At 50.6% G+C, this 21,526-nt stretch overlaps 1 protein-coding gene across 1 annotated transcript in view; it reads right to left on the bottom strand.

Annotated features, from left to right (window-relative positions):
- Positions 1-21,526, bottom strand: part of LOC132582634 (dual specificity protein phosphatase 22-A-like) — a 57,364-nt gene that overhangs the window by 18,943 nt on the left and 16,895 nt on the right. The window contains exon 4 of the mRNA XM_060254299.1: positions 1,995-2,044. Coding sequence (XP_060110282.1) covers positions 1,995-2,044 — 50 coding nt within the window. The remainder of the gene's footprint in view (positions 1-1,994; positions 2,045-21,526) is intronic.

Raw genomic sequence — 21,526 nt, 5'->3', positions numbered from 1 at the left:
GACAGTGGCTCAGTGGTAGAGCATCTGCTTGGCAAGCAGAAGGTCCCAGGTTCAGTCCCTGGCATCTCCAACTAAAAAGGATCCAGGCAAATAGGCGGGGAAAACCTCAGCTTGAGACCCTGGAGAGCCGCTGCCAGTCTGAGTAGACAAGACTGACTTTGATGGACCCAAGAGGGTCTGATTCAGTAGAAGGCAGCTTCATAAGTTCTTATGTCTAAGGGGAGGGAAGGTGGCTCAGTGGTAGAGCATCTGCTTGGTAAGGAGAAGGTTCCAGGTTCAATCCCTGGCATCTCCAACTGAAAAGGGTCAAGGCAAGTAGGTGTGAAAAACCTCAGCTTGAGACCCTGGAGAAAGAGCCGCTGCCAGTCTGAGTAGACAAGACTGACTTTGATGGACCCAGGGGGGTCTGATTCAGTAGAAGGCAGCTTCATATGTTTCTGTGGTCCCTTTAAATGTGATTGCCAGAATTCCTTTTGGAGTTCAATCGTGTTTGTCACACCTTTGCTCCTGGCTCCACCCCCAAAGTCTCCTGGCTCCGCCCCCAAAGTCCCCAGATATTCCTTGGGTCAGACTTGGCAGCCCTATTTCTCTGCAATGATGTGGTTTTGTTTATTCCAACGTACAGGTTGACTAAGGAGGTGGCTGACAGAAAAAGGCACTCAGACAGCGTAAATCTCATGATTCTGCCCTTTGAAATTCCAAGAAACTACATACAGCAATATCCAAACTGCTTTCCTATAAGACTTCAGAGAAACCCCCTACCAGATGAAGGAAACTTTTTTTAAAAAAATCACCCTGATCTTGTGGCTTGGAAGGAAGGACATAGTACAGTTCTCTCTCACAAACACATTTTGAGCATAGCCTTCCTAAGGAGCTCAGAGGTGGCTTACGTTCACTTTATCCTCATAACAACCCTGTGAGGTAGGCAGGGGTGAGATTCTAGCAGGAGCTCCTTTGCAAATTAGGCCATGCCCCTGTGATGTAGCCAGTCTTTCAAGAGCTTACAAAAAAAAGAGCGTTGTAAGCTCAGAGGATTGGCTACACCAGAGGGGTGTGGCCTAATATGCAAAGGAGCTCCTGCTAGAATTCCTACATCCCTGGAGGTAGGTCAGACCAAGCAAGAGTGACTAGTGCAGATCTGTGTTGGAAAATACCTGGAGACTTTGGGGGTGGAGCCAGGTGAGGGTGCGGTTTGGGGAGGGGAGGGGCCTCAGCATGGTGCAATGCCCTAAAGTCCCCCCTTCCAAGCAGCCATTTTCTCCAGGGGAGCTGATCTCTGCAGCTGGAGATCAGCTGTGAAAGCAGGAAATCTCCAGGTCCCACCTGGAGGCTGGCAACCCTAAGTTTCCATCAGCAAATAGTTGCATCATGCTCAAAGGGACAATGGCTCAGTGGTAGAGCATCTGCTTGGTAAGCAGAAGGTCCCAGGTTCAATCCCCGGCATCTCCAACTAAAAAGGGTGCAGGAAAATAGCCGTGAAAAACCTCAGCTTGAGACCCTGGAGAGCAGCTGCCAGTCTGAGTAGACAATACTGACTTTGATGGACCCAGGAGGGTCTGATTCAGTAGAAGGCAGCTTCATGTGTTCATATGTTCAAAGCAGAATGAGAAACCCCAGAGCTAATAGCACAAATCAAATTAAAGCAAACATATATTGACATCAGAGGCTAAAGATCTCCTTGGACACACCCAAGCATTTCCCCACATTCTCAGTGTTTCCTCTTTTGAACCCAGGACCTTTCAGGGCGTCAGATGCTGCTCCGGAGCGGAGTTCAGAGTGAGTGGCTTCTTGGGTGGTGGAAGAGGATTCCGAATCTGCACAATATGATGCATGGAGCTAATTTAAAAGCCCAGCGTGTTTTGCGTGCAGCGCAAGCAGCCAGTACACATCTCCGTGCCCAACAGATGAGGAAAACCTCAACATTCCCCCAAAGAGAGATGGTGGGCATGTTGAGAGAGCACAAGCTGAAACCAAAGAAATGAGAGAGGACTTACAGGTTTTGACTAGAGGAGTCGGAAGCAGATATGCAGAGATAGGTCATGTCCTGCAATGATAAAAAAGCGTACTTCAAGATGTCTGCGGTGGGATCAGAGTTTGCCATCTAGTCACTCCCCAAACCTCTTTAAAGCGCTCATTATTTTATGCAATGAGGCCAGTAGAGATGTTGAAAGCAGGAAAAGAAGAGATTTCCCTTGTCCCTCATTTTTCTCACTGAATATTTCCCCATCCTAGTTGTTCTGGTGCAACTGGGGAAAACAAAGATTTAGGTTTCACCCAGCAGAGATTACAGCAGATGGGGGGAGGGGAGCAGGCAGGGATGCCAGCCTCCAGGTGGGACCTGGGGATTGCCCAGAATTACAGCTCATTTCCTATGGTTGCCAATCCCCAGGTGGGGGCAGGGGATCCCCCAGTTTGGAGGCCCTCCCCCCGCTTCAGGGTCATCAGAAAGCAGGGGGAGGGGGAGAAATGTCTGCTGGGCACTCCATTATTTCCTAGGCAGACTGAGTCCCGTAGGGTGTAATGGAGAATTGATCTGCTGGTATCTGAGGTTCTGGGGAGGACTGTTCTTTGAAGTAGAGGCACCAGATTTTCCACATAGCATCCAGTGCCTCTCCCCAAAATACCCCCCCAAGTTTCAAAAAGATCGAACCAGGGCGTCCAATTCTATGAGCCCCCAAAGAAGGCGCCCCTATCCATTATTTCCTATGGCAGGAAGGCATTAAAAAGGTGTGGAGTCCCTTTAAATGTGATGGCCAGAACTCCCTTTGGAGTTCAATTGTGCTTGTCCTGGCTCCACCCCCCAATGTCTCCTGACTCCACCCCCCAATGTCTCCTGGCTCCACCCCCAATGTCTCCTGACTCCACCCCCCAATGTCTCCTGGCTCCACCCCCAATGTCTCCTGACTCCACCCCCAATGTCTCCTGGCTCCACCCCCCAATGTCTCCTGGCTCCACCCCCAATGTCTCCTGGCTCCACTCCCCAAAGTCTCCTGGCTCCATCCCCAAAGTCCCCAGATATTTCTTGAATTGGACTTGGCAACCTTATGTCAGGCGATGGAGACTCAAGGCCGTATTCATTGAAGACAATGTATACTTTATTGGAAACTCATTGCTGGATACAGAGATTGAGACTAATGCCAGAGACTAGGGGTCTCTGGGTCTTATGGAATTCTACATCAAAGCATTATCTAAACAAAGTTATTCTCATAACAAAAGGGAACGAAGGTGCAAACTTTCACACGAGAGCTCCCCCTTATCTCTTTGCCTAAGGGAGGATGCTGGCCGGACTTGGTATCTATTAACGGCCACATTCCTTTGCTCCTTTCACACCCTATGCAAGGTTAACACTTCAGACAACCTCCCTTTGATATGAAGGCTGGTTACAGTATAACAAAAGCTTTGGTGTTAGTATGAAGAGTCCATTTGGTTAGTATTTTATAGCTTTTAGCATAGTAAAGTTACAGAACTTGATGCCCTATCATCTCCAGATTACAGAGATCAGTTTCCCCTGGAGGGGGAAGGTGGGCTCCCTGACATTGTACCCCGCTGAGGTCCCTGTCCTCCCCAGGCCCCATCTCCAGCAGTTTCCCAATGAAGATTCCTTCACTACCTGGAGGAATCTTAGAGCGACTTACAATTGCCTTTCCCTTCCCCTCCGCACAACAGGGACCCTGGGAGGTACGTGGGGCTGAGAGAGCTCTCCAAGAATTGCCCTTGAGTAGAACAGCTCTGAGAGAGTTCTGACTAACCCAAGGTCGCTCCAATAGTTGCATGCGGAGGAGTGGGGAATCAAACCAGGTTCTCCCTGATAAGAGTCCATGCACTTCACCACTACATCCAACTGGCTCTCCTAGAGATCTGACAAACTTAGAACTGGCAACCCTCCCCCCCTCCCCCCGCTGATGGCCAAGGGGCCTTCGCAACCCTAGGAGGGGAGAATTTTCAGAAGGCAAACAGCCCAAGTGCAAAAAGTACAATTGCCCTTCTTCCCCCCCCCCCCCCACACCCTAATTTATCTTTAAAGAACATGAAAGGTAAAGGAAAGGTCCCCTGTGCAAGCACCAGTTGTTGTCGACTCTGGGGTGACGTTGCATCACGACGTTTTCACGGCGGACTTTTTTACATGGTGGTTTGCCCTTGCCTTCCCCAGTCATCGACACTTTCCCCCCAGCAAGCTGGGGACTCATTTGACCGACCTCGGAAGGATGGAAGGCGGAGTCAACCTGGAGCCGGCTACCTGAATCCGCCAGGATCGAACTCAGATTGTGAGCAGAGAGCTTGGACTGCAGGACTGCGGCTTCGCCACTCTGCACCACAGGGCTCTTCAATAAAGAACATTACCAGCAGGTATATGATATAACATTTTAAAAGTTAATTAAAAGGATGATCGAAGTACACTGAAGTTGTAATTCTGCCCTTTGTGGCACTAGGAACTTCACCCGTAGGAGATAACAAGCCTGCTTTCGATTCCCTTGATCGGAAAGGACAGAAAGGGAAACCAAAAGCAGGGCCTTACGAAGGACGTTGACCCCCTTTTACCCCCTTGTGACCTCTGACTAAGGGACATCTCGGAACTCTGTGTCAAAGGCACACAGCAGGGTTGCCAGCCTCTAGGCAGTTTGGTGTAGTGGTTAAGTGTGCGGACTCTTCTCTGGGAGAACCGAGTTTGATTCCCCACTTCTCCACTTGCAGCTGCTGGAAGGGCCTCGGGTCAGCCATAGCTCTGGCAGAGGTTGTCCTTGAAAGGGTGGTTGAAAGAGCCAGTTTGGTGTAGTGGTTAAGTGCGCTGACTCTTCTCTGGGAGAACCGGGTTTGATTCCCCACTCCTCCACTTGCACCTGCTGGAATGGCCTTGGGTCAGCCATAGCTCTCGCAGGTGTTGTCCTTGAAAAGGCAGCTGCTGTGAGAGCCCTCTCAGCCCTATCCACCTCACAGGGTGTCTGTTGTGGGGGGGAGAAGATATAGGAGATTGTAGGCCACTCTGAGTCTCTGATTCAGAGAGAAGGGCGGGGTATAAATCTGCAGTCTTCTTCTTCTTCTTGACAGCTGATGGTGCCACCACCCAAAGTAGGCCCCCACTAGCTCTCCCGTGATGACGACTGATTTCCAGGCAACAAAGCTCAGTTCACCAGGAGAAAATGGCCTCTTTGGAAGGTGGAGTCTAGGGCAGGGGTAGGGAACAGTGGCTCTCCAGTTGTTTTTGCCTAAAGCTCCCATCAGCCCCAGCCATTGGCCATGCTGGCTGGGGCTGATGGGAGTTGTAGGCAAAAAAACATCTGAAGAGCCACTGTTCCGCACCCCTGCCCTAGGGCATTCTGCCCCTATAATATAGTGGGTTCTACGCGTGGCAGAGTCTCGGAGTAAGTGATAACAAGCTCTTTAACAGGAATCACATAGTAAAAGGTCACAGTGTAAGACTGGCGTTGGGGCCCACGGGCCGAACTTGTATCCATCTCTGGGTTCCCGCGGAAGAACGTCATTGGGTCATTCAAACCGGTGGGGGCTTGTGATTGGTCTTGGGCTGTGGGGGGTTTGAATCCTACAGCCCTTTGTTCCCAAGTCCCCAAGCTCAGTCCGTATGGCTCCCATGAGCCAGGCGGAAGCATCCAAAGTCTTCCCTTGAGTCCACATGCATAACAACCCCGTTGGAAGTCTCTCTCCTCCCCAAGCCCCACCCTCCTGAGACTCCACCCCCAAGACCTCGAGACTCCACCCCCAAGACCTCGAGACTCCACCTCCAAGATCTCGAGACTCCACCTCCAAGATCCAGCCCTGGAGCTGGCAAGTCTAGTCCACACAGACTCTGGGCAACCATCCTGTCTTCTCCAGTGGAAGCCAGAAGGAGCACTGGGACAGGATGGAGAGTCATCCTTAAAAAAAGAGACTGTGCAGGGTTCCAGTCCTCCCAGCCACTGGCTGTGGGGTAGAAGGTAGTAGGGTTGCCAGCTCCAGGTCGGGAAACTCCTGGAGATTTGGGGATGGAGCCTGGGGAAGACAGGGAGCCCAGTAGAGTCCAATGCCATAGAGTCCACCTTCCAAAGCATCCACTTTCTCCAGGGGAGCTGATCTCTGTAGTCTAGAGATGGGCTGTCATTCCTGGAGATCCCCAGGTCCTACCTGGAGGCTGGCATCCCTGTTTGGCAGAAGTACAGAAGATATTTTTTTTAAAAAGGTAGTCCCCTGTGCAAGCACCAGTCATTTCCGACTCTGGAGGGACGTTGCTTTCACGTTTTCACAGCAGACTTTTTACGGGGTGCTATGCCATGGCCTTCCCCAGTCATCTGCACTTTCCCCCCAGCAAGCTGGGGACTCCTTTGACCGACCTTGGAAGGATGGAAGGCTGAGTCAAACTGGAGCCGGCTACCTGAACCCAACTTCCACCGGGATCAAACTCAGTTCATGAGCAGAGGACTCTGACGGCAGTACTGCAGTTTTACCCCTCTGCGCCACGGGGTTCTTCCTTCAATGCTTAGAACCCACTATACAATAAAAATTATCCTTTGGGGGGGGGGGATCTGCGGTGAAAGAAATGAAACCTTTGTGCACTTTCGTGTTGGTTTGTTTTTTTAAAGACTGGTAGCCATGTGGTCTACCTGCAGCGGCGGAAAAGAACAAGAGTCCCGTCGCACCCGAAAGACTAACAAAAATTGGTGAGCTTCTGTGAGTCACAGCTCACTTTTTCAGGTCACCAAGTCAGGGCAGCCAAAAGGTATCTGAAGAAGCCAGTGGTGAGCCATAAAAGCTCATCCCCTGCCACGTTTTTTTTAGTTTTTAAAGTGGTGGTGGTTGTTAGTCTTTGCTACTGAACTGTTGCTCTTTTCTTTCCTTTTTTTTAAAAGAAAAAGTTTTGCAAAGTATTAATTTCCCCCGCTTGCTATCCTCCTCCTCCACCGTTCCATAAAGCTCTCTCTCTCCCAGTAAGGTCGCCAGTCTCCAGGTGGGACCTGGCGATCTTCCGGCATTACAGTTGATCTCCAGGCCCTAGAGATCAGTTCCCCTGGAGAAAATGGTAGCTTTGGAGGATGCATTCCCACTGCGATCCCTCCCCAGGCTGCCCCACCCCAAATCTGAAGGAATAGCCCAACCCACAGCTGGCAAACTATAACATAGTGGGTTCGATTTATAGACGAGGCGAGGTGGTAGTGATAATCTGCTCTTTATTAGATACAGCATGGTAGGTGGTTGCACTAACAAGAGTGGGGAACTGGGTCAATGGGCCAACTATATAGGAAGGGAACTGAAAACAAATCAGCCAGTATCATAATGCCCCTGTATAAATCGATGGTGCGGTCTCCTTTGGAATACTGTGTACAATTCTGGTCACCGCACATCAAATAGGATATTGTAGCATTGGAAAAGTGCAGAAAAGGGCAACTAGAATGATTAAAGGTTTGGAACACTTTCCCTATGAAGAAAGGTTAAAACGCTTGGGGCTCTTTAGCTTGGAGAAACGTCGACTGTGGGGTGACATGATCGAGGTTTACAAGATGATGCATGGAATGGAGAAAGTAGAGAAAGAAGTCCTTTTCTCCCTTTCTCACAATACAAGAACTCGTGGGCATTCAATGAAATTGCTGAGCAGTTGGTTAAAACGGATAAAAGGAAGTCCTTCTTCGCCCAAAGGGTGATTAACATGTGGAATTCACTGCCACAGGAGGTGGTGGCGGCTACAAGCATAGCCAGCTTTAAGAGGGGATTGGATGGAAATATGTTCTTATATACAACTCAGGGTTCCCACGCAAGCACGTTATTGGGTCATTTGAACTGGCAAGGGCTTGTGATTGGTGTATGACAGCAGGGATTTGGATTCTGCTGTCGATTGTTCCCAAGCCCCCAGGCTCCGGATCCTATGGCTCCAATGACCCAGGCAGGAACACCCTATTCAGTCTTCACTTGAGTCCGCATACATAACACAACCCCAGTGTCATGAGCCCTGACGAGGAGGAGCTGGAAGGGTTAACAGAGCTGGAAGAGTTGCCAGCCAGTTCCTCAGCTGAACAAACAGCAGCTGGCCCATCAATCACTCTCCAGGCACCAGTGTCAGCTGCTGACGATCAATCTCCTCAAGTTCTCCTCCTCCCATCTCAAGAGTTCAAAGCAGGCTCCAGAAAGAACTTTCAGAGCAAAGACACGAGGCACGCCGATGATCTCTCAGCCCTGAGTTCTAGCAGAGTCACTGCCACCCAGGGAGCAGGCTGATTGAGACTCCCATATAGCTCCCACCCAGGCCCTGGTAACCTTGTGGAAGCAACAAGTCTATTCTCTGGCTTTGCATCCACGCTCCTTCCTGATCCTGACCTGCTTGATTTCCTTGGCACCCTGACCTTTTGGCTTTTGGACATTGACTTCTGATTCCGGTTTGTGATTCTGCATTGGTGACTTGGCTCCTGCTTGACTTCCTGGACTTTGACTTTGGACTGGCTTTGGACTCCTGCCTGCCTGCACCCTGAGAACATGACACCCAGCTCCCGGGCACAACATCAACACACTCCAACAGAATAAACTCCTCTTCTGCTGCCGCTGCTGGCTTCCTGTCCTCCACTGGAAAGGGGACCCTCTGCCCCAGGGGCTGCCTCTGCCTGGGAACTGAAGCTTGGCTTTGCAGTTTTCTCCAGCCAGCTCTGTGACTGACATGTTGCTCAACGCATCCATGTGTTTCCGGTTCCCCTTTTCTGCCTCCAGCCCCGCTCCCCCTCCATCATGTCGTAAGACCTCGGGAAGGAATCACCATCTGTCTAGAGAGCCTGCAGTCCGGGCAGCTGCGGCTTTTGGTGGGCCCTTCCTCCTGGCTTTGATTTCCCCCCCCCCCCCCGCTCTTCCTCTGCAACATTACTCAGTCTCGCTTACCAAGGAACTGGCTTCCATTCGTTCTTTTAATATTGATGTGCTTCTTTACAAATTTGGTTTATAGGCTGCCAATCTCCAGGCGGGGCAAGAACAAAGCCCAAAGGCCATCCACGGAAAACCAGCCTCGATGATGAAAAAAAAAATAACAAATGTGTACAAAATACTTCCTGCATGAGCAAAGGACACTTCTTATAAATACAAATGCGGTGGCGCTGGGGAAAAAAAGTCGAGCTATTGCTATGTATGGATTATTCAAGATCGGTGAAGCTTGTTCGGTGTAGTGGTTAAGTTAAGTCTTTTCTGGGAGAATCGGGTTCGATTCCCCACTCCTCCACTTGCAGCTGCTGGAATGGCCTTGGGTCAGCCATAGCTCTGGCAGAGGTTGTCCTTGAAAGGGCAGCTGCTGTGAGAGCCCTCTCCAGCCCCACCCACCTCACAGGGTGTCTGTTGTGGGGGGGGGAGGGGAGATAAAGGAGATTGTGAGCCGCTCTGAGACTCTTGAGTGGAGGGCGGAATATAAATCCAATGTCGTCTTCTTCTTCTTCTTAAAGCCTCGTGCGAAACCAGGCAATATGCGCTTCTCTGTTGCGAAATCGTGCTGCGCTGCTTATTGTCTTTCCACCTGTCTTAGCTGAAAGGACGGTCTAAGCATCGGACTCCTGCTTCACGGCTTGTTTAATTTCTTCCCCGGACTTCCACCACAAAGAAATTAACTTTGGCTTCGAATGAAAGGACTTTGGGTTCAGGCTATATTGTATTTGCTTATGTAGGAAGTATTTTGTATAAATTTGTTAATTTTTTCATAACTGAGGCTGGTTTTTCATGGATGCCTTTGGACTTTGTTCCTGCTTCGCTTTTCCACGTTACTCTTTTGGTTACTCCAATCCCCAGGTGGGGGCAGGGGATCCCCCGGTTTGGAGGACCTCCCCTCGCTTCAGGGTCATCAGAAAGCGGAGGGGGAAAGGTCTGCTGGGCACTCCATTATTCCCTATGGAGGCCGATACAATATAGCCTGAACCCAAAGTCCTTTCATTCGAAGCCAAAGTTAATTTCTTTGTGGTGGAAGTCCGGGGAAGAAATTAAACAAGCCGTGAAGCAGGAGTCCGATGCTTAGACCGTCCTTTCAGCAAAGACAGGTGGAAATCAATGGAAAATTGATTCATGGGTATCTGGGGCTCCAGAGGGGCTGTTTTTGTTTTGTTTTAGTTAAAGGCACAAAACGTTCAGCATAGCATCTGTTGCCTCTCCTCAAGACATTCCCCAAGTTTCAAAAGGATTGGACCAGGGGGTCCAATTCTATGAGCCCCGAAAGAAGGTGCCCCTACCCTTCATTATCCCCAATGGAGGGAAGGCACTCAAAAGGTGTGCGGTCCCTTTAAACGCGATCGTCAGAACTCCCTTTGGAGTTCAAGCGTGCTTGCCACAACCTTGCTTTGGGTCCACTCCCATTGTCTCCTGGCTTCTCCCCCAAAGTTCCCAGATATTTCTTGGACCTGGCAACCTTAGTGAGGCAAACAGAATTTTAAAAGTCTCACAGGATGAATTATATTTGGAGGTAGTTTCAAAGGGTCGCCCTGCTGGGTCTCCAGTAAAACAGATCCCAGTCCAGGAGCACATTAGAGACTAACAGGGTTCGTTTTGTAGAAACATAGGTGGTGAAGCTCATTAGCATCTCGTTAGCATATGCTGTCACCCCCCCACTAGCCAAAAGCAACCCGATGCAAGAAACAAGAGCCCCGGGTGAGCGAGGCCTGCTTGGGCTAGCAAGAGATCCAGCCAGCCCAAGAAGACCTCACTCTCCTGGGGCTCGCCTTCCCCCTCCAGTCAAAAGGCCAGCAAGTCACCTGTCACCTAAAATGACATAAGAAGTGGAGAAAGGGTGGTGTGGGCTTCTCTGGGGGCTAATGAGGGCTGCTGGGGGTGTGGCAAAGTTCCTGGTGGCTGGTTGGCCGGCCGCTCTCCTAATCCAGGGATTGTTATGCAGCTGCACCTTCTATTCAATGGACAAGGTAGGTGGGGAGGAAGAGGGGGAACCCTCAGAAAGGTTCAGGAGCTGCACTCCTGTGAGCTCCTGCTGAATCTGAGGCCTGGAGACTAACAACAGTTTCAAAGTACAACCGTTCAAGAATCAAAGCTCCCTTCAAGAGACACTGCTGATTCTGTGAATTAGGCAAATCATGAGACTAAGGTCAGGATGGGTGTGTGTGGCGGGGGGAGGTATTTGTGAAGTTCCTGCATTGTGCACAGAGTTGGACTAGATGGCCCTGGAGCATGGGTCGTTTTGTAGAAAAAGAGGTGCCGGAGGTCATTAGCACAACTCATTTGCATATGTCATTTGCATATGCAAATGAGGCGAGGTACCATGGCTCAGTGGCAGAGCATCTGCTTGGTATGTGGAAGGTTCCAGGTTCAATCCCCAGCATCTCCAATTAAAAGGACCAGGCAGGAGATGATGAGAAAGACCTCAGCCTGAGACCCTGGAGAGCCATGGAGAGGGTCCATAGCTCAGTGGTAGAGCCTCTGCTTGGCATGCAAAAGGTCCCAGGTTCAATCCCTGGCATCTCCAATTAAAAGGACCAGGCAGGAGATGATGGGAAAGACCTCAGTCTGAGAGCCATGGAGAGGGGCCATAGCTCAGTGGAAGAGCCTCTGCTTGGCATGCAAAAGGTCCCAGGTTCAATCCCCGGCATCTCCAGTTAAAAGGACCAGGCAGGAGGTGATGGGAAAGACCTCTGTCTGAGACCCTAGAGAGAGACTGCCAGTCTGAGTAGACCAGACGGACCTTGATGGAGCCATGTCCTGATTCAGTAGAAAGCAGTTTCATGTGTTTGTATGATCCATTCTTTGGGGAGGGATGGTGGCTCAGTGGAGAGCATCTGCTTGGTAAGCAGAAGGTCCCAGGTTCAATCCCCGGCATCTCCAACTAAAAAGGGTCCAGGCAAGTAGGTGTGAAAAACCTCAGCTTGAGACCCTGGAGAGCCTCTGCCAGTCTGAGTAGACAATACTTTGATGGACCGAGGGTCCGAGTCAGTATAAGGCAGATTCATATGTTTAAGACCTAGAACTTTGGGGAGGGACGGTGGCTCAGTGACAGAGCATCTGCTTGGTAAGCAGAAGGTCCCAGGTTCAAAACCTCAGCTTGAGTCCCTGGAGAGCCGCTGCCAGTCTGAGTAGACAATACTGACTTTGATGGACCAAAGAGGGTCTGATTCAGTAGAAGGCGGCTTCGTATGTTCATATGCCGCACACCCCTGACATCACCGCCCTGAGCCTGCTTCGGCGGGGGAGGGCGGGATATAAATAAAATGATGATGATGATGATGATGATGATGATGATGATGATGATGATGATGATGATGATGATGATGATGGAAGGTGGACTAAATTATATCAGCTCAGCATCTAACTTCAAATGCTTCATGAATTAGAACTGTCATCATAAAAGCTTCACAGTTTTCAAATTCCTTTCTCCTACGTGGCCACAGTGGCATGATGAAGATTTCCATCTGTCTGCTTGATAAGTTATAGTTATTTTCCCATTTTTTTGTGTGTGTGGGGGAAATATTAGCAAGTTTGTCAGATCTTCAAGTTCAGCAAAATTCTCACAGCGGGGGGTTGAACGGTGGAGCCCAGAAGCAAGTATTTTTTTTGGGGGGGGGGGGAAGGGGGAAGAGAAAGAAGAAAGGAAAGGTCCCCTGTGCAAGCACCGGTCGTTTCCAACTCTGGGGTGACGTTGCTTTCACAACGTTTTCACGGCAGACTTTTTTACAGGGCAGTTTGCCATTGTCTTCCCCAGTCATCTACACTCCCCCCCCCACACCGCCCCAGCAAGCTGGGTACTCATTTGACCGACCTCGGAAGGATGGAAGGCTGAGTCAACCTCGAGCCGGATACCTGAAAATCCAGCTTCCACCGGGGATCGAACTCAGGTGGTGAGCAGAGCTTAGGACTGCAGGACTGCAGCTTTAACACTCTGCGTCAAAGAAAGAGCACAATAAAATGTAGAGCTTCCGGAGCTCCACTCTTGTGAGCTCCTGCCCAAAATGAGTCCTGCCCTGGCAGTCCCTTCCTACTATACGATTCTATGACGCAAGTTTTTAAGATTCATTTGGGGTAGCCGGGGCTTTTTTACTTTGAGCCAGTTTGGTGTAGTGGTTAAGTGTGCGGACTCTTATCTGGGAGAACCGGGTTTGATTCCCCACTCCTCCACTTGCACCTGCTGGAATGGCCTTGGGTCAGCCATCGCTCTTGTAGAAGTTGTCCTTGAAAGGGCAGCTGCTGTGACAGCCCTCTCAGCCCCACCTACCTCACAGGGTGTCTGTTGTGAGGGAGGAAGGGAAAGGAGATTGTGAGCCGCTCTGAGACTCTTTGGAGTGGAGGGCGGGATATAAATCCAATAGCTTCATCTACCTCACAGGGGGTCTGTTGTGGGGGAGGAAGGGAAAGGAGATTGTGAGCCGCTCTGAGACTCTTCGGAGTGGAGGGCAGGATATAAATCCAATATCATCATCTACCTCACAGGGGGTCTGTTGTGGGGGAGGAAGGGAAAGGAGATTGTGAGCCACTCTGAGACTCTTCGGAGTGGAGGGCGGGATATAAATCCAATATCTTCATCTACCTCACAGGGGGTCTGTTGTGGGGGAGGAAGGGAAAGGAGATTGTGAGCCGCTCTGAGACTCTTTGGAGTGGAGGGCGGAATATAAATCCAATATCTTCATCTACCTCACAGGGTGTCTGTTGTGGGGGAGGAAGGGAAAGAAGATTGTGAGCCGCTCTGAGACTCTTCAGAGTGGAGGGCGGGATATAAATCCAATATCTTCATCTACCTCACAGGGTGTCGGTTGTGGGGGAGGAAGCGAAAGGAGATTGTGAGCCGCTCTGAGACTCTTCGGAGTGGAGGGCGGGATATAAATCCAATATCTTCATCTACCTCACAGGGTGTCTGTTGTGGGGGAGGAAGCGAAAGGAGATTGTGAGCCGCTCTGAGACTCTTCGGAGTGGAGGGCGGGATATCCAATATCTTCATCGACCTCACAGGGTGTCTGCTGTGGGGGAGGAAGGGAAAGGAGATTGTGAGCCGCTCTGAGACTCTTCGGAGTGGAGGGCGGGATATAAATCCAATATCTTCCTCTTCTTCTTCTGGCTGGCTTGGCGTCAGGGTGTGTGGCCTAATATGCAAATGAATTCCTGCTGGGCTTTTTCTGCCCAAAAGAGCCCTGATGGAAGCCATGTTAGTCTGAAGCATCAGCACAAAGTTGGGAGTCCGGGGACACCTTGCAGACCAAGGAAGTTTTATTCAAGGACATCTGCATGCTTCTTCAGAGGCGTTTTTTGGAGTTATACTGCCCTCCAGTGTCTGCGATGGTTTACGGTCTCTTTGTGACACAAGTAGGAGTCAAGTGGCACCATTAAGCCCAACGAGGTTTTATTCAGAATGTCAGCTTTCGTGTGCTCCAAGCAGGTTTCATCAGACGGGGGAATCAGGTACGGTGAGCAGAGCTACGTAGAGCCGGTCAGCAGCGGTTTGGAATGCAAAATGGGACAAATTTAAAATCCAATGACGGAATAGTGAAATCAACACATGGAGCAAACCTTTGATCCGGGTAGCATGAGCGTGAGGTTTGCTCAGTTTGCCAGTTTTACTATTCCGTCATTGGATTTTAAATTTGTCCCGTTTTGCATTCTAAGCCACTGCCGACCAGCTCTGTGTAGCTCTGCTCGCTGTACCTGATTCCTCATGTGCTCGGAGCACACGAAAGCTTCCATTCTGAATAAAACTTTGTTGGTCTTAAAGGTGCCACTTGACTCCTGCTTTGTTCCACTGCTTCAGACCAACCAGCTGCCCACTTGGTCTCTCTGTGAGTGAACGTCAAACATTTCTTAACCCCGAATGAATAAGGTTGCAATTGGAGGCTGGGGGACAGGATGGCTTGCCCCTGAATTGCTGAAATACTGCACCTTTTACCCCCAGTTGCTACTTTTAGCAGCCTCCTAGTGCTACCCTGTACAGAGTTACTCCCAAGCCCAAAGGGCTTACGTCGGGGGTGGCCAAACTGTGGCTCAGGAGCCACACGGGGCTCTTTCACACATATTGTGTGGCTCTCAAAGCCCCCACTGCCCCATTGGCCAGCAGCTTGGAGAATACATTTAAAGTTGTTGTCTTCCCATCTCTCCCTCCATCCCCCATCTATTTTCCTTCCTTCCTTCCTTCCTTCCTTCCTTCCTTCCTTCCTTCCTTCCTTCCTTCCTTCCTTCCTTCCTTCCTTCCTTCCTTCCTTCCTTCCTTCCTTCCTTCCTTCCTTCCTTCCTTCCTTCCTTCCTCCCTCCCTCCCTCCCTCCCTCCCTCCCTCCCTCCCTCCCTCCCTCCCTTCCTTCCTTCCTTCCTTCCTTCCTTCCTTCCTTCCTTCCTTCCTTCCTTCCTTCCTTCCTTCCGAGAGCCAGTTTGGTGTAGTGATTAAGTGCGCGGACTCTTCTCTGGGAGAACCAGGTTTGATCCCCCACTCCTCCACTTGCACCTGCTGGCATGGCCTTGGGTCAGCCATAAGTCTTGCAGAGGTTGTCCTTGAAAGGGCAGCTTCTGGGAGAGCTCTCTCAGCCCCACCCACCTCACAGGGTGTCTGTTGTCAGGGAGGAAGGTACAGGCGATTGTAAGCCACTTTGAGTCTCTGATTCAGAGAGAAGAGCGGGGTATAAATCTGCAATTCTTCTTCTTTTCCCTTCCTCCCTTCTCTCAAACATCTGACGTTTATTCTATGCGGCTCTTACGTTTGGCCACCCCTGGCTTACATGGATTTCTATCACCTGCTGATTTCTACAAATGACTTTATTTTTATTTATTTGATTATTTTTCACCCTGTCTCCCTCCCCCAGGGGGGACCCAAAGTGGCTTGCATCGTTCTCCTTATCCTCCACTTTATCTTCACAACAACTCTGTGAGGTAGGTTAGGCTGAGAGGCTGAAACTGGCCCAAGGTCACCCAGCAAGCTTCCACGGCACGAATGAGGATTGGAACCCGGGTCTCCCAGATACTAGCCCAGGGGTGGCCATACTTGCTTAACACGTAAGCCACATAGAATAAGCATCAGATGTTTGAGAGCTGCGGAACATGAACAAATATTACAAACACACATCTTTATTAAAACTCTTAATACTTTCTTTGCACAGAAAGATGAAGTAGATATGTATGCACTTTACAACATGACCATGCTAGGAGACTTTTTTTTAAAAACAAAAGCTGGAAATAACAGTCCCCATAAAGCCAGCATGGGGAAAGGTTAGGGAATTGTTTGGGGGTTTTTTTGCACCAGTGAAAGAAGGAAACACACATGTACAATATAGATCACTGACCACCATATACATCTCTCTTTGCCTTGACACCAGGGTTAGTAAATATAGTTCCTACGAGAGATATAAAACTAAGTGGGAACCCTGACCCTCCCTCTTTAATTACATCCTTCCTTCTAGTGACTCCCTCAGCTCTTGCACTCTCTTTCCCTGCTCTAGATCTCTGGGCAACCTCTGGGGTGGAGAAAGAGAGCTTGCAGGTCTGCCTATTTCCTCCACCTTCCCCACTTCTCACATGGCGGAAATAATTGCCTACCTATGGGTCAGCGCACTAGGGTTGCCAAGTCCAATTCAAGAAATATCTGGGGACTTTGGGGGTGGAGCCAGGAGACTTCGGGGGTGGAGCCGGGAGGCATTAGGGGTGGAGCCAAGTTCAAGGCTGTGACAAGCATAATTGAACTCCAAAGGGAGTTCTGGCCATCACATTTAAAGGGACGGCACTGTCGGAGCGGGAGTAGCAGAGTGAGGGAGATGACTTGCCCGACACAGGGCTTCAGGAAAGAAAACCAGGCAGACACGTGCAACTAGTGCCAAAAGGTGTATTAACATATATACACAACAAGTGCTCTCTTGTGCAGTCTATACAATATCACCTCCACGGACAAAGTGCTTCGCCTAACCACCATCTCACAGGGAGAGACCTGTGTGATGCACACACAGATCATATATAGTCCAAGCAGCCAATCCTGGCCGTGCTGACTCAGCAGATTGCATCACTTGGCTTCTGCCGGCTCAAGCCGGTCTGCTGATCAGGTCACTGTGACCTAGCCTGGCAGCTAGATCACCAGCTGTCATACTGTAGCTGTCAGACTGGGTTTATGTAGATTCTTGCTCCAACACACCTCCTAATCTATTTAAACCCAGTGCACCAAACCACTTTACACAGTTTACATACATGTCCACCAGCAACATTACAGTTCATATTTACGTAGCTCGGAACCCTTTCCGGAATTCGTTCAGGAACTCATCATGATTGTAAAACACATCATCGTGTTCCTGTTCAGCCAGCTCTTTCAGACGCTTGGCTTCAGCCTCCTTCTCCCTTGCCTCGCACTCTGCCACCCAGGCTTTCCATTTCTTAGCCTTTTCTTTTAACATTTCCTCGAATCCGGGTGGGTCTGGATTGACAGTCAGAGTGACATAGGGACACTTGTACCTAGCGGGACGTTGGCCTTTGGTGGACCTGGCAGACACCCGTGGCCCTGTGCTTGGACCAGCTTTGTCTTCTTCGGGTTGCTCTGTTCCCACCTCCTGGGCTGGTTGCTCTGCCCCTGTAATTGGGTGTTGAACCTCCTGACTCTCACACTTTACCTCCAGTTCCTGCATTTGAGGCTCTGCCTCCTGATTCTGCTCGTCAGGCTCTGTGCCAGCATTCGGCTCACCTTCTCCAGCCCCACTGGGTGCCACCTCCTGGGCTGGAGTTCTGGGCTGCGCTCCAACATCGTTATCGCTACTTGGCAGCAGGACAAATTGTTTCTGCAAGGAGTGCAACCTTGGCCAGCTGCTTTCTTCATTGAACTGGGCACTCTTACTAAGTGTTATCTTGCTTTTGCTATTGCAGAAACGATAACACCTGGCCCTTGGCTTGTAGCCCAGAAAAATTAGGCTCTCTGCCCGGACATCCCCCTCCCCGCTACTCGTGGAGTGGATGCCAACCCGAGCCCGTGACCCAAAGACTTTTAAAGAACTCAAATCTGGGGTCTTGTTCAACAGTAACCTGTAAGGCACATTTTTCACAGTATTACACCAAACCCTATTTTGCAAAAAAACAGCTGCATGTATGGTTTCTGCCCAATAGGTCATTGGCAGTTGTGCATCCTCTAACATGCAATACATCACATTCTGCAATACAGCCCCATGCCCATTTTCTCGGGGCGTTGCCGGGTTCGTCAGACGGTGGGCGATGCCCTTGTTCTCCAGCCAACGTTTCATCTGGTTAGATAAGAATTCCCCCCCTCTGTCGGTTTGTACAGCTAGGAGATTAACCCCTAATTGTCTCTCCACTGTTTTGACCCACTTGGTGAATGTCTTATACACCTCAGACTTATGCACCATGGTGAAAACCCACGCGTACCTCGTGTGGTCGTCGGTGGCCACCAAGCAGTATCTCCTCCCCGACAGACTCTTTGGCAATGGGCCAATAACGTCTAAATGGACTAGTTCCAGGGCTCGTGTGCTTTCCCTTGAGCTTTCTTTAGCAACAGCACACGCCTTGCTTTTGGTCTCCTTGCAGACCTGGCAATCCAAGTAACATTTGCAAGGATTTACTTTCAAACTAGGCACAAGCTCCAGGGTTTTCTTTAACGCCCTAAATCCGCAGTGCCCAAGTCTCCTATGGAGCAAATGTATACAATTATTGTGCACAGGCTCATTCGACACCTGAGCCACCTGGGCACAATCACTCTGGACCACATACAGTTTACCTTCCCTCTTTCCTGTCACAAGCAACTTTCCCCCACCTCCCAGGATTTTGCAGCAGGTTTTCTCAAATCTCACCTGGTATCCCTGGTCAAACAGTGTGCTAACACTCAACAGGTTAGACTGCAGTGAGGGTACATACAACACATTTTGCAACATACATTTCAGTGCAGGAAATTCCACATTGCCTGAGCAAACAGAATTGGCAGTGGTCCCATCAGCCAATCTCACATACTTATGCTCAGGACTGTCAATGTTTTTCAACAACTCCTTCTCGCAGCAGAGATGGCTCGTTGCCCCGGAGTCTAAAATCCAAGCAGACCCTGTGCTCTCTACTGCAGACGTGACCAGCCGGGTTGCTTCCTCACACGGGCTGGCGGTCCTCCGCTCTCGCCGCACACGCCCCCGCCTCTTCTCCCTCTCAGGGCAAGCTCGGAGCAGGTGCTGCGACGACCCGCATCCATAGCAGCGACGGACTGCAAACGCAGTCGGCTCCACTTCCTCCACCTTCGGACGCCTGCCAGCAGCAAAAGCTGGCTCATTCTTGGCTGTCTTCCCGGACACACCGATAACAGCACGCTGCCCGGCCGACACCCCCGGACAGCTCACGGCCGCAATTCTCTCTTGGAAGTCAAGCAGGTGGGCACAGACGTATTCCATGGTCAGGGTCGCTACGTCCACCGTCTCCAGAGAAGTTATCAGGGGAGTGTACTCAGGTGGCAACGACGACAGCAAAATGTACACTCTGTCGTCTGGAGCTACAGTCTTGCCTCTTGCCTCCAGCTCAACGAAACAGTCCGTTAGCCGTTTGATGTGATCTTTCACACACCCTCCAGCCGGCATAACGGTGCGGAACATCCTCCTTGTCAAGGCCATGAGGGAACCAGCAGTGGTGCTAACATGCACCGCACTCAACGCGTCCCAGGCAGCCTTGGGAGTGTCCTTCCCTCGCACATAAACCAGCTGGTCATCTCCTATAGATAGCACTATGTTGGCCAGTGCCTTATCCGATAACACAGTCTCGGCAGGAGATAAGTCAGCAGGGGGGTTACTCACGAACAGCCATTGCCCTTCACGCTTGAGGTAGTGTTGCATTCTCAGGCTCCACACCGCGTAGTTGGCTGAGGTGAGCTTCTCCACGGCTACTCCAAGCTGTTGCTGAGCCATCGTGCCGACTCCTCCTCACAGCTGGCTGCCGACGTCCCTCTGGCTCTCAAACAGAGAACGGTGGTGCTTCTGTGTCCTTCGCCGGCGTTCCTCGCCTCCGGCTCTTTCCAAACTCACAGTCAGCTCAACTCGCAACTCTCTCCTCCGCGCAGCGAAACCGCCCTGGGCCCATAACCCTGTCGGAGCGGGAGTAGCAGAGTGAGGGAGATGACTTGCCCGACACAGGGCTTCAGGAAAGAAAACCAGGCAGACACGTGCAACTAGTGCCAAAAGGTGTATTAACATATATACACAACAAGTGCTCTCTTGTGCAGTCTATACAATATCACCTCCACGGACAAAGTGCTTCGCCTAACCACCATCTCACAGGGAGAGACCTGTGTGATGCACACACAGATCATATATAGTCCAAGCAGCCAATCCTGGCCGTGCTGACTCAGCAGATTGCATCACTTGGCTTCTGCCGGCTCAAGCCGGTCTGCTGATCAGGTCACTGTGACCTAGCCTGGCAGCTAGATCACCAGCTGTCATACTGTAGCTGTCAGACTGGGTTTATGTAGATTCTTGCTCCAACAGGCACACCTTTTCAATGCCTTCCTTCCATAGGAAATCATGAAGGATAGGGGCACCTGCTTTTAGGGCTCATAGAATTGGACCCCTTGGTCCAATATTTTTGAAACCTGGGGGGTATTTTGGAGAGAGGCACTAGATGCTATACTGAAAATTTGGTGCTTCTACCCCAAAAAACAGCCCCCCCCCAGATACCCGCAGATCAATTCTCCATGATTTCCTATGGGAATAAATCTCCATAAGGAATAATAGAGTTCCCAGCAGACATTTCCCTCCCCTCCCCCCGCTTTCTGACGACCCTGAAGCGGGGGGAGGGTCTCCAAACCGGGGGAGCCCCTGCCCCCACCTGGGGATTGGCAACCCTACAGTGCACAGAGGCTGGCTGAAGTCCCTATGCTAAGCAGGCTTATTTGAGAGCAAGCCTGCCTTAAGTTCTTCCTTGGCCTCTGGGAGGCACATAATATGCATGAATGAGCCACGTGCGGCTCCCGAGCCACTGTTTAGCCACCCCTGTAGCATCCCAATAGCTGTAACCCCGGCATCACGCTAGCTGTGCTTGTTTGCAGGGAAAAGACCAAAGCTTTGCAGGTAATCCAGCAGCCCTACTTTCGATTCATTGTGGGCCAGATTAGCCAGGGGTAAGTTGGCATCGGACGGCATCGGACAGAACACCGTCTCTAAGCTTTACACTGCGTCGAAATTAGCACCAAAATTATTTTAAATGGTTTAATTTTGATGTCCTTAATAGAAATGCTTTTATTGTGTTTTACTACGTATTGTGAGCCACCCTGAGCCTGCTTCGGCGGTAGGGTTGCCAAGTCCAATTCAAGAAATATCTGGGGACTTTGGGGGTGGAGCCAGGAGACATTAGGGGTGGAGCCAAGATCAAGGTCCTGACAAGCATAACTGAACTCCAAAGGGAGTTCTGGCCCTCACATTTAAAGGGATGGCACATAGGGTTTCCAATCCCCAGGTGGGGGCAGGGGATCCCCCGGTTTGGAGGCCCTCCCCCCGCTTCAGGGTCGTCAGAAAGCGGGGGGAGGGGAGGGAAATGTCTGCTGGGAACTCTATTATTCTCTATGGAGATTTATTCCCATAGAAAATCATGGAGCGTTTTCGCACTGACCTTTTACTGGCGCGACCACCCTCTTCACACCGGAGGATCTGCGCGGATTTCGCA

The sequence above is a fragment of the Heteronotia binoei genome, chromosome 14 (genome assembly GCF_032191835.1).
Source record: "Heteronotia binoei isolate CCM8104 ecotype False Entrance Well chromosome 14, APGP_CSIRO_Hbin_v1, whole genome shotgun sequence".
Lineage (NCBI taxonomy): Eukaryota > Metazoa > Chordata > Lepidosauria > Squamata > Gekkonidae > Heteronotia > Heteronotia binoei.
This window is presented reverse-complemented; position numbering and strand designations above follow the sequence as displayed.